This window comes from Hemiscyllium ocellatum, chromosome 8 (assembly GCF_020745735.1).
Source record: "Hemiscyllium ocellatum isolate sHemOce1 chromosome 8, sHemOce1.pat.X.cur, whole genome shotgun sequence".
NCBI lineage: Eukaryota > Metazoa > Chordata > Chondrichthyes > Orectolobiformes > Hemiscylliidae > Hemiscyllium > Hemiscyllium ocellatum.
In genome coordinates, this window is record NC_083408.1 from 111,237,721 (window position 1) to 111,249,908 (window position 12,188).

At 41.8% G+C, this 12,188-nt stretch overlaps 1 protein-coding gene across 2 annotated transcripts in view; it reads left to right on the plus strand.

Moving 5' to 3' along the window:
* The window catches only part of dglucy (D-glutamate cyclase), a 135,765-nt gene that overhangs the window by 66,855 nt on the left and 56,722 nt on the right, over nt 1–12,188 (plus strand). For both annotated transcript variants that reach the window (XM_060828587.1, XM_060828586.1), the window contains exons 4-6: nt 7,450–7,603; nt 10,614–10,812; nt 11,986–12,136. In XM_060828587.1, the coding sequence (XP_060684570.1) occupies nt 7,450–7,603; nt 10,614–10,812; nt 11,986–12,136 (504 nt within the window). The remainder of the gene's footprint in view (nt 1–7,449; nt 7,604–10,613; nt 10,813–11,985; nt 12,137–12,188) is intronic.

A 12,188-nucleotide genomic window follows, 5' to 3' on the forward strand; every position in this document is an offset into this window, starting at 1 on the left:
GTGGAATGGCAGCACCCATTGTACCGATTACGAAGATTGATGGGTCAGTTGCCTTTGTGGGCATTTTAAACAAATGGTACCCTGCTTCTCACAACTAAATAAATATCCAGTCCTTCAGCACGGACAATTTATAAGCAAAACTAGTTGGGGTGGTGTCCTTCACAAAACTGGACTTGAGCCATGCGTACCTGTGAATCCGGTTAGATGAAGATTCCCAGAAGTACACTAGAACTAACATCTATAAGAATTTGTTCCAAGACAGCCATTTGGGGTGTTGTCAGCCTGTGCCATTTTTTTAGCAGACAATGGAGAACATTTTACAAGGCCTACCCCCAGCTTGCCATTTACCTGGAAGGCGTGCTAATGACTGGGAATACAATAAAGCGAGTTTAGAGAACTTGGATGTAGTCCTTAGATGTTTCTCCCAAGCAGGCATATGCCATAGAAGAGAAAAGTATGTGTTCCAGGCACCAGAAGGAACTTGCTTGGACTACAGAGTCGATAAGACCGGGTCATACCCATTGGAAGATAAATTGGCGGCGATCAAACATGCCCCAGCTCCCACATCTCAACTGGAACTTAGGTCTTTCCATGGATTGGTGAATTAGTATGGAATGTTCATATGTAACCTGGCCTCCATCCTGGCACTCTTGTAACTGCTATTGAAAAATGGTCAGCCTCGGAAATGATCTCATAGCCAAGATACCTGTCAGGCAGGAAAGAGATGGTCGTGTGAGGGAACCTTGTTTGACGAGGGAGGTTAAATGTCTTGTAAAGAGGAAGAAGGAGGCTTAAATAAGGTTGAGGAAACCAGGTTCAGACAGAGCGTTGGAAGGATACAGGTTAGCCAGAAGGGAGCTGAAGAAAGGGATTAGGAGAGCTAAGAGAGAGCATGAAAAATCTTTGGCGGGTAGGATCAAGGATAACCCCAAGGCCTTTTATGCGTATGTGAGAAACATGAGAATGACGAGAACGAGGGTAGGTCCGACCAAGGACAGTAGTGGGAGACTGTGTATTGAGTCGGAAGAGATAGGAGAGGTCTTGAATGAGTACTTTACTTCAGTATTTACAAATGAGAGGGACTGTATTGTTGAAGAGGAGAGTATGATACGGACTGGTAAGCTAGAGGAGATACTTGTTAGGAAGAAAGATGTGCTGAGCATTTTGAAAAACTTGAGGAGAGGCAAGTCCCCCTGGCCTGACGAGATATATCCTAGGATTATGTGGGAAGCAAGAGAGGAAATTGCAGAGCCGTTGGCAATGATCTTTTCGTCTTCACTGTCAACGGGGGTGATACCAGGGGACTGGAGAGTGGCGAATGTTGTGCCCCTGTTCAAAAAAGGGAATAGGGATAACCCCAGGAATTGCAGGCCAGTTAGTCTTACTTCGGTGGTAGGCAACGTAATGGAAAGGGTACTGAGGGATAGGATTTATGAGTATCTGGAAAGACACTGCTTAATTAGGGACAGCCAGCACAGATTTGTGAGGGGTAGGTCTTGCCTTACAAGTCTTATTGAATTCTTTGAGGAGGTGACCAAGCATGTGGATGAAGGTAGAGCAGTGGATGTAGTGTACATGGATTTTAGTAAGGCATTTGATAAGGTTCTCCATGGTAGGCTTATGCAGAAAGTCAGGAGGCATGGGATAGTGGGAAATTTGGCCAGTTGGATAGGGAACTGGCCAACCGGTCTAAGTCAGAAAGTGGTGGTAGATGGTAAATATTCAGCCTGGAGCCCAGTTACAAGTGGAGTTTCGCAGGGATCAGTTCTGGGTCCTCTGCTGTTTGTAATTTTTATTAATGACTTGGAAGAGGGAGTTGAAGGGTGGGTCAGTAAATTTGCAGACGATATGAAGATTGGTGGAGTTGTGGATAGTGAGGAGGGCTGTTGTCGGCTGCAAAGGGACTTAGATATGATGCAGAGCTGGGCTGAGGAGTGGCAGCTGGAGTTCAACCCCATCAAGTGTGAGGTTGTCCATTTTGGAAGGACAAATAAGAATGCGGAATACAGGGTTAACGGTAGGGTTCTTAGTAAGGTGGAGGAGCAGAGGGATCTTGAGGTCTACATTCATAGCTCTTTGAAAGTTGCCACTCAGATGGATAGAGCTTGTAAGAAGGCCTATGGTATATTAGCGTTCATGAGCAGAGGGATTGAATTGAAGAGTCGTGAGGTGATGTTGCAACTGTACAGGACCTTGGTAAGGCCACATTTGGAGTACTGTGTGCGGTCTGGTCGCCTCACTTTAGGAAAGATGTGGAGGCTTTGGAGAGGGTGCAGAGGAGGTTTACCAGGATGTTGCCTGGAATGGAGAATAGGTCGTACGAGGATAGGTTGAGAGTGCTCGGCCTTTTCTCATTGGAACAGCGAAGGATGAGGGGTGACTTGATAGCGGTTTATAAGATGATCAAGGGAATAGATAAAGTAGACAGTCAGACTTTTTCCCTGGGTATAAAAGAGTGTTACAAGGGGACAAATTTAAGATGAAGGGTGGAAGGTAAAGGGGGGATGTCAGGGGTAGGTTCTTTACCCAGAGAGTGGTGGGGGCATGGAATGCGCTGCCTGTGGGAGTGGCAGAGTCAGAATCATTGGTGGCCTTTAAGCGGCAGTTGGATAGGTACATGGATAGGTGCTTAAGCTAGGACAAATGTTCAGCACAACATCGTGGGCCGAAGGGCCTGTTCTGTGCTGTATTGTTCTATGTTCTATATAACCTTTAGGGAAGTGAAGAAGCAGCTATCACCTAAACACTTTATGATCCCAAGCAAGACATGCAATGCCTCCCATGCAGTATCACTGTAGTGTTGACTCACAGATGGCCCAACGGAGAGGAACACCCAATAGTGTTTGCTTCCCAGACGTTGATTGATATAGAGTGCAAATACACCCAGATAGAGAAAGAAGGTATGGAAGTTATCTTTGGCATGAGAAAGTTTCACTAATACCTTTACGGACATAAATTTGTAATAGTAACAGACCACAAACCCTGGCGAGGGTTACTCAAAGAGTACAAAGTCATACCACCCATTGCTTCAGGTTGAGTTCAGCAGTGGGCTCTCATTCTAAGTGCATACAGTTACAAGTTGGAAAACTGTCTTGGAGGCCAAGTAGCAAATGCAGATGCCATTAGCTGCCTCCTGCTGCTAGATCTACCACTGGTGATGCCACCGCTGGAAGACTCCACTTTGGTTTTAATACTTTTGGACACGGTTCTGGTCACCTCTGACAATATCAGGCTGTGGACTCAAAAAGATCTGGTTTTGGCAAAACTAAAACAGCTGGTGGTGATGGGAGAAACAAAAGGGCCATCGCAATCAGAATTAAACCTTTCCACCCAGCGAGGTCAGATCACTGTAGAGGATGGCATTTTATTGTGGACAGCAAGAGTGATTGTCCCAAGCAAAGGTCGATGCCAGCAAATGGCTGAACTCCACCAGGCTCATCCAGGGGTGTCCAAAATGAAGATGTTGGTGTCCAAGTTTGGATGCAGATATAGCCACATTGGTGGGGCCAGAGTGCAATAAGGACAGATGTTACTGCCAGCAGTTTCCCTACATTCGTGGGAATGAGCAGGTAAACGTTGGACTTGGTTACATGTCAACTGTAGTAGCCCTTTAATGGCTCAACATTCTTCATAATTGTGAATGTCCACTCAAATTGGTTGGATACGCATAGAATTCATTCGTCAAACAAAGGGACAATGATAGAAAAGCTGTGAACTTCACTTGCAACACACAGGCTCCTGGAAGTGTTGGTCACAGACAACAGGCCATCATTCACCAGCAGGAATTTGAATATTTTCAAAAATTGAATAGCATTCGGCATATAAGGACAGCTCCATACAATCCATAGCCTGATGACCTCGTGGAAAGAGCAGTCCAAAGTTTGAAGGCAGAAATAAGAAACAGTTTCCAGCTTTTTAAACTCGTTCAATTAAACCAGTTCTGCATCTCTGATGCTTGCGTGCTATTCCTGGTTTTGATACTGACCTGACATGAAAATGAGAAATGCTGTCAATATAAGAGTCAGGGGAACCCTATGTTAATACAATCCAGTTTTCACAGGAGGCTTTAACTTCACTGGCAGAAAGGGTTCGTGTTTGTGAATACTCCTATAACTGCGCTTGGGGGACTTAGGCCCATCTCTTTCCTTGCTCCATCTTCTGTGATATTGTATGTTGACTTCATTTCATTACAACAGAGAGGCAGAACAATAGGGAAACGTTATCAATTACATTCACAAGATTATCTATTTTGTTTTGTAAGATAATAGTTACAGCATCACCGATTTCTGCTTGATATGTTTTAATTGTATCTAGATCAGGGAGAGGTCTATTTCATAGTCAGTCTATAAATCAATAGCTCGGGTAAACAGTTGCAGAATTGGATCTTCCTACATCATTTTCCTTGTATTATACATTGCATAATGTGGGTTGTTGCTTTCCTGCAAGTCATCATTTTCACCTTGCAGTTTTTAGTTTTACTGATTCCTGCAGCTCTTTTTTTTATCCATCTGTAAAACAGCAAATATGAGTGTAGGCTGCAGTCAGATCAGCCATGATCTTATTGAATGGCAGGGTGAGTTTGAGGACTGAATTACCTACTCCTCTTAAAAATGTCAAGAAGGTACGAATTGTTTCTCATTTCTATCCAATATGTTTCTATCCCCTGGTTTCCAGAACTTCGATAATCTCTCTTGATTGTATTAATACCATCATTAATCAACAGAGTCATGCATTCTCCTTTTTCTAGCTTCCTAACTTTGTAAATGTTGTATACTCTTCAATATTCAGGTTCCAATGTATGGTATCCTGTAACCATATCTCAGTAATGTTATAAGATTGTACGTAGAGTAAATGGAAACAAGCATCTGTCCATCTGCGTTATTTCAAATGCTGTGTGCATTTTGATGGAGAGCCTTTGGTTTTCTTCTTTATTATGTTTGTAACTTCTAGTCTTATTTGTTGATTGGTCAGAGATGTGCTCTCTGTCCCTTTCTGTCATGGCCTGTTTATCATTTCCATTTTATTATATTTCACTCCTGCCTTACAACCTCTTTAATTAACCACATCTTCCCAGCTGTGATCATTTGTTGATATTATACCTGAGAATCCTCTCTACTTCTCTAGTTATGCAGCTTATTAGAATATAATCCTGGTAAGTGTGAGATGCTACCCTTTGGGAAATTTAATGTTAAGTAAAAGTATACACTTAGTAGAACAAAGAACCTTACAACACAGGAACAGGCCCTTCAGCCCTCCAACCCTGTGCCAACCCAGATCTTCTATCCAAACCTGCCACCTATTTTCTAAGGATCTATATAACTTTGCTCCTTGCCCATTCATATATTTGTCTAGATACATCTTAAATGATGCTATTGTTCCTATCCTTATCACATCCACTGGCAATACATTCCAGGCACTAACCAGCTTCTGCGTGAAGAACTTTCCACTCATATCTCCCCTAAACTTTTTCCCTTCTCACTTTGAACTCGTGACCCCTCGTAATTATGTCCTCTACTCTGGGAAAAAGTTTCTTGTTATCCACCCTGTCCACCTGTCATGATTTTGTAGATCTCAGTCATGACTCCCCCCCCCCCCCCCCCCCCCCCCCCCCAAATCTCCTCCTTTCCAATGAAAATTAATCCAATCTATTCAACCTCTCCTCATAGCTAGCACCCTCCATACCAGGCAACATCCTGGTGAACCTCCTCTGCACCCTCTCCAAAGCATCCACATCCTTTTCGTAATGTGGCAACCAGAACTGTATGCAGTATTCCAAATGTGGCCGAATCAAAGTTTGATCCAACTGTAACATTACCTGCCAACTCATTTACTCAGTACCCCGTATGATGAAGGATAGCATGTCATGTGCCTTCTTGACCACTCTACTGACCTGCATTTCCACCTTCAGGGAACAATGGACCTGAAAACCAGATCTATCTATACATCAATTTTCCCCAGGACTTTTCCATTTACTGTATAGTTCGCTCTTGAATTGCATATTCCAAAATGCATCATCTCGCATTTGTCCAAATTGAACTCCATCTGCCATTTCTCTGCCCAACTCTCCAATCTATCTATATTCTGCTTATTCTCTGATAGTCCCCTTCAGTATCGGCTACTCCACCAATTTTAGTGTCATCTGCCAACTTGTTAATGAGGCAACCTACACCTTCCTCCAAATCATTTCATGTATATCACAAACAACAGTGCACCCAGCACGGATCCCTGTGAGACACCACTGGCACAGGTCTCCATTTTGAGAAGCTCCCTTCCACTACTACTCTCTGTCTCCTGTTGTCCAACTAGTTCTCTATCCATCTAGCTTGAACACCCTGGATCCCATGCAACTTCACCTTCTTCATCAGCCTACCATGGGGAACCTTATCAAAACCCTTACTAAAGACCACGTATGTGACACCTAAACCATGCTGCCTATCACTGATAAGCCCATTTTCTTCCAAATCGTTATATATCCTATCCCTTAGTATCTTCTCCAGCAACTTCCCTACCACTGATATCACACTCAGAGGTCTGTAATTATCTGGATTATCCCTGCTACCCTTCTTAAACAAACGCACAATATTAGCAATTGTCCAGTCCTCTGAGACCTCCCCCGTGTGCTGCAAAGATATCTGTTAAAGCCCCAGCTATTTACTCTCTTGCTTCCCTCAGTAACCTGGATAGATCCCATCCATACCTGGGGACTTGTCCACCTTAATGCCTTTTAGAATACATGGCAGAAATGGCAGGACCCTGAATAGCATTGATGTACAAAGGGATCTTGGGGTTCAAGTCCATAGCTCCCTGAACGTAACCATTCAAGTAAATAGGATGGCAAGGAAGGCATATGTTGTGCTTGCCTTTATTGGTCGGGGAACTGAGTACAAGAGCCAGGATGTCATGTTGCAACTTTATAAGATTTTGGTTAGGGCACACTCAAGAGTATTGCATTTAAATTTGACGTCACATTACAGGTAGGATATGAAGGCTTTGGAGAAGGTGCAGAAGAGTTTTACCGGGATGCCTGAATTAGGGGGTATTAGCTATAAAGAGAGGTTAGAAAAACAGGTTGATTTCTCTGGATTGGTGGAGCTGAGGGAAGACTTGAAAGAAATCTATAAAATGATGAGATGCGTTCATAGGGTTGACGGTCAAAATTTTTTTAAGGGACTTTTAGATAAGCACATGAATATACAAGGAATGGAGAGATATGGCCCAAAAACCGGCAAAAGGGATTAGTTTAATTAGGCGTCATGTTCGGCACAACATCATGGGTCGAAAGGCCCATTCCTGAGCTTATGTTTTCTATGTTCTTTCAACAGATGCCAGTTTAACTGGTGCAGTTTGTTTGCTGCTTATGAGAAAATTTAGTCCAGCAAATTTGCTGCTCACTTGGTATTTTGGAAGGTTTGGCTGTTGGAGATAATTTCTCATCTTTATTCACAAAAGGTTTCAAGCAAGCCAACATTGTGATATTGGACAAGAAATTTGCTGATGACTTCGAGCAATTTTGCGTGGCAAATAGCGGACCACTACCATTACTGTACAGGAGTAAACCTGGCGAGTGGAGTTCTCCACCACTCAGTACCAGTTCTGATATCAGGTAGATTTATAAACACCTTGTCTGTATTTCCCTAGTCTGAAGTGTTTGGACTTGACTCAAATTTGGTAATAAATAATCTATGTTATGTTTGACCCAAGGATATCAGTTGAAGCCCCAGATATTTCCTCTTTTGCTTCACTCAGTAATCTGGATAGATCCCATCCGGACCTGGTGACTTGTCCATCTTAATGCCTTTTAGAATACATGGCAGAACCCTGAACAGCATTGATGTACAAAGGGATCTTGGGGTTCAAGTCCATAGCTCCCTGAAAGTAGCCACTCAAGTATTTAGTAATTGTGGATCTACAATACCAAAATGCAGGTATTTTGACATGTTAGCAACAGATCAATAATTTCTCTCCAAGACATTACTGATAAATGGATGTCACCACCCAATACAGCCCTGAACCATGCCAACCAGAAGGACCTGGCCCAGTCAGCTGACTTCAGCCTTGGATAGAAATTGGAATATTTCAAATAACATTATGTCCCAGGTCAGGAAGAGACAGGCAGGAAAGCTTTTCTAAAGAAAAACTGCTGAGATTGCTGCTCATAATCTTAATTTGGTGATTCCTGCTGGAAGGGAATAGGGATGGTAATATGGACAGTTGTGATTCCTTTCAAAGTCTAGTAGCCAACCAACACTAATAGGCTCACAGAAATGCAGTTTGGGAATGTGCTCAGTCCCTCTGAAATTATAAACTAGCCATAGTTGATCACCTTCAGGAAAATAACAGAAAAAAAATCAGGGCAAAAGGGAAAAAGCTACTGGAACCTTCCTTAGTCTAAACTCAGATAAATCAGTGGTATATTAACCTGTAATTAAACTCTCTGTTTCTTGCAATTCAATGTATATTAACATAGGTGGGTAATTTATAGTGACTTATAAACAGTAAAAAGATTTCACATTTAAGTCCACATGACAAATTCCAAAAACCAGACACATTAATCTGGGATTAAAGAATTTTTTAATGTTTGATTCCTTTCCTTACTTCAGACAAACTACTAAAGAATAGTCAGTTGATTTAGCTGGCAGTATCATTGGAGTTTGATCCTAAATCAGTTCAGAACTCCAGTCAAAGGAGAATATTGTTATTTATTTAAAATGTCAGGCCAAAGGTTCAGCCACTTAAGATATCAAGAGATCCAACATTCGAAATCGGCCATGGCTCAGTTGATAACACACACAGAGAGTACGGGTTTGTTCATTCCCTTAGCTTATGCCCACTTCCCATTTATCACCAGCCTCCTCACAGTACTCTAAAGTTTTGTCGCCTGTATTTTAAAATGATAGCCTGTTTGCACTAATATAAGTGTGTAATGTTGGTCAAGCAAAGCAACAATACCATGTACACCGTACACCTTTCTGAGGTCTGGAAAGCAGAGGTTGACCACTACCCCAGTGTTACATCCATGCTGCCAATGTTCTTTTTAACCTTTGCAGTTCAGCGTTTCTGACAAGCCTATGAAATGACACTTTACCCTTTTGAAGTCAATATACCCCTCATCAAGCATTGAGTTTTTTTTAAAGAAATAACAATCAAGTAAAGTTATTAGGGATTAAATGTTGTGTCAAATACACTAAAATAAGCAATAAATTTGAAAGATAAGTTATTGTTGAATTGGCTATGGGATATTGCTCAAATCGATTTGCAACACCAAAGAAATTTTGTAACTATATATTGAATTAAAGCAACATACTGTGATTGCTGGGTGTCTGAGATGCAGTAGATCTAGCAGCATCCACGGAGAGAGAAAACAGAGTTAGGGTTTTGAGCCCAGTATAACTCTTCTTTAGAACTAAAAGATATTGAGAAATGTTTCTTTTTATATACTTTTGACAGAAGTGGAGGAGGAGCAAGGAGACAGATGGCAGAGATGCCCAGGACAAAAGATAAAAGGGTTGATGATGATGATAAAAGAGAAAAAGATGTAAAATGGGTGTCAGCTAAGGTGTGAAAGAGAGCGAATAGGCTCTTCCTACAAAGAGTGAAGAAAACAAGACACAAGTAAGATAGGGCTGGGTAACGGTTAAGGGTAAGTGGAGGGGAGGGGTGAAATGTAAGGAAAGTAGAGAGCAGATATAATGTGGTCAGTTTTGAAAGTTATGGCATTCACTGCTGAGACCTCGAGGCTGTAGAGTTCCTAAGTGGAAAATGAGGTGCTGTTCTTCATTTGAACATCACAGCAAGCCCAGGACTGATTTGTTAGCATGATAGCAAGGTGGATTATTGAGATAGCGAGCAACTGGGAGGTCAGGGTCATTCCTATGGACAACTGAGGTATTCTGCAAAGTGGTCCTCCAGTCTACATTTTGTTTTGACAATGTAAGGGAGAGGACATTGTGAGTAGTGAACGCTATTAAGTCAAAATCTGAACTCAATCCTTCTAACACCCTGGGCAAGATTGAGTTTCTATCCTTTTCAAGTTCTTCCACGAGAGTGCAGGCTCTTAAAACCAAAAGCTATATTGACCTGAACATTAATTCAATACAGAGGATGGAGGGTTGATCTAATTGGATTGCAAAGGTGATTAGAGAAGTTGATGAGTTCGATAGAATCTATTCGATCTAGTGCTAGAATCCAAGTGACTGAATTTAAATTTAAATTCAGAGATAAACCATTCAAGAGTCAATATGCATTTCTGGAAGAATTGTGTAAAAATCTACCCCAAAGAGTTATTAAAGCAAATCAATACTGTGACTGATCCATGTTCTTCAGTCAGATTATCCAGGGATGTGGAACTAAAGGGTAAATGGAGTTACAGTATGGAACAGTCATGATCCAGTCGACTAATGATATAGGTTTAAGGGACTGAACAGGCTATTGCTATTACCTGTGTCCTCACTAATGACTTAACTCAATGACTTTGTTGCTCTTTTCAAAGTTGGTGTTTTGTATTGGAGCCTCAGCCCTTCTCAGAGCAATCCACCTACTAATTTAATTCATTTAATAGGACTACTTGAAACAAAAATATTGAAATAAACTCTAACATTACAATTTGGCTTTAGAACTGATTGCCCACGGTACATCAAATATGAGAGAGGAAACATCACAGGCAATCTGAGCAGCCTTGTAGAATACGCTGAGCAGTTAAAGGACATGGTTACATTTTACCTGGGATGCAGCTTTTCCTTTGAGAACGCTCTCCTCGAGGCTGATATTCCAGTAAGAAACATTGAACAAGGACGCAACATCAGTGCTTTCAAGGTAGGTTAAATGTTGTTCTTTCTCACACTTTATGTTAAATTAATTAGTCCTTGTTGCTCATGATGTTAGATAGGAGAGACTGGTAGAACAGTTGATGTTACTAGAATAACTTGTCACTGGACTATTAATGCACAGGCCCAGACCAGTAATGTATAAGACAATTGCTACACATTGTCGAAACTTGTCTTAGTTGTACACATCAGGGCTGTTCATAAGAAATACCAATGTAAAGGGAAACAACATTTATATTTTGTGAGTGGAGAATGCTGATTGGTTGACAAATGTATTTTGGTTGGTAGTGGCACTGCCATGACAAATGCACCAGTTAGATGATGACTGATAGCCAACTGCCATGTTTTGTTTATGTTTTAAAGAAGGCAAGGTGACTGTGGTCAAGACAGTGCCTTGGGAAATGACCCAGAGAATGTCTATTAACTATTTCACTGAGTTAAAACAGGTGCAGTCAGTGCACATGTTCTTTCGGTTCACAAAGAAGGTGGCTGTATTTGTTAATAAACAAACAAAGAACTGCTGGAAATCAGAAACAAAATTAGAAATTGCTGGGAAGGATCTAAAGAAGGGTCATTGGGTGCAAAATGTTACCTCTGTTTTTTTCTGTATAGATGTTGCCACACCTGCTGAGTTTTTCCACAATTTCTGATTTTCTGCCTATGTATTAATATACATAGCATCCGGCACATGCAAGAACACCACACTGTGAAGCTGACTGACAATCCTAACTTGATTGTCAGCCTGACTGCTGAGAAGCAAGCCTTACTCCATGTATTCCTCTTACAGGTGTGAACTATCCCACCTCCATGCAGCCGACCATAGTCTGTTGCTTTGGTATTAAAATATTAGCATGATAACTGAACAGGCAGCAGACTTCATTATATTTCCAGTGGCAATGAATCATTATTAAAATATTGGACACCTGACAGGTGGTCAAGGGGGATTAAAGGCCTCTGGGCCAAGATCAGAACAGGCTGGGCAGTTGTGTGAACCTGGGTATGTGGTTGCACGTATGTCCCTCTTGATGTTGCTCACTTGCATCCTATGAAATCTTGTGCCCCGTGCTGGCAAATCAAAGATTTTTTTCCTTATGGCAAAACTATTTTATGTTATTTCTGTTTCTTCACGCTGCACCCCACTCCTTCCCCTTGGCTGCGGCAGACATCTATTCCATGTGTCAGTGTTGGTGGTTTCCAGTGTAACATGGTGGTCACTATGCGACCTATCCCTGTGGACAAGCTCGATGCAGTTGTGCAAGTAACTCATCGCATGAAGGATGCCCATGGTGCCCCTGTACACATCGGCCATCCAGGTAAGAATCAGAAGAGGAGTGGCACTGGATCAAAATATTAATTTTGTTTCTC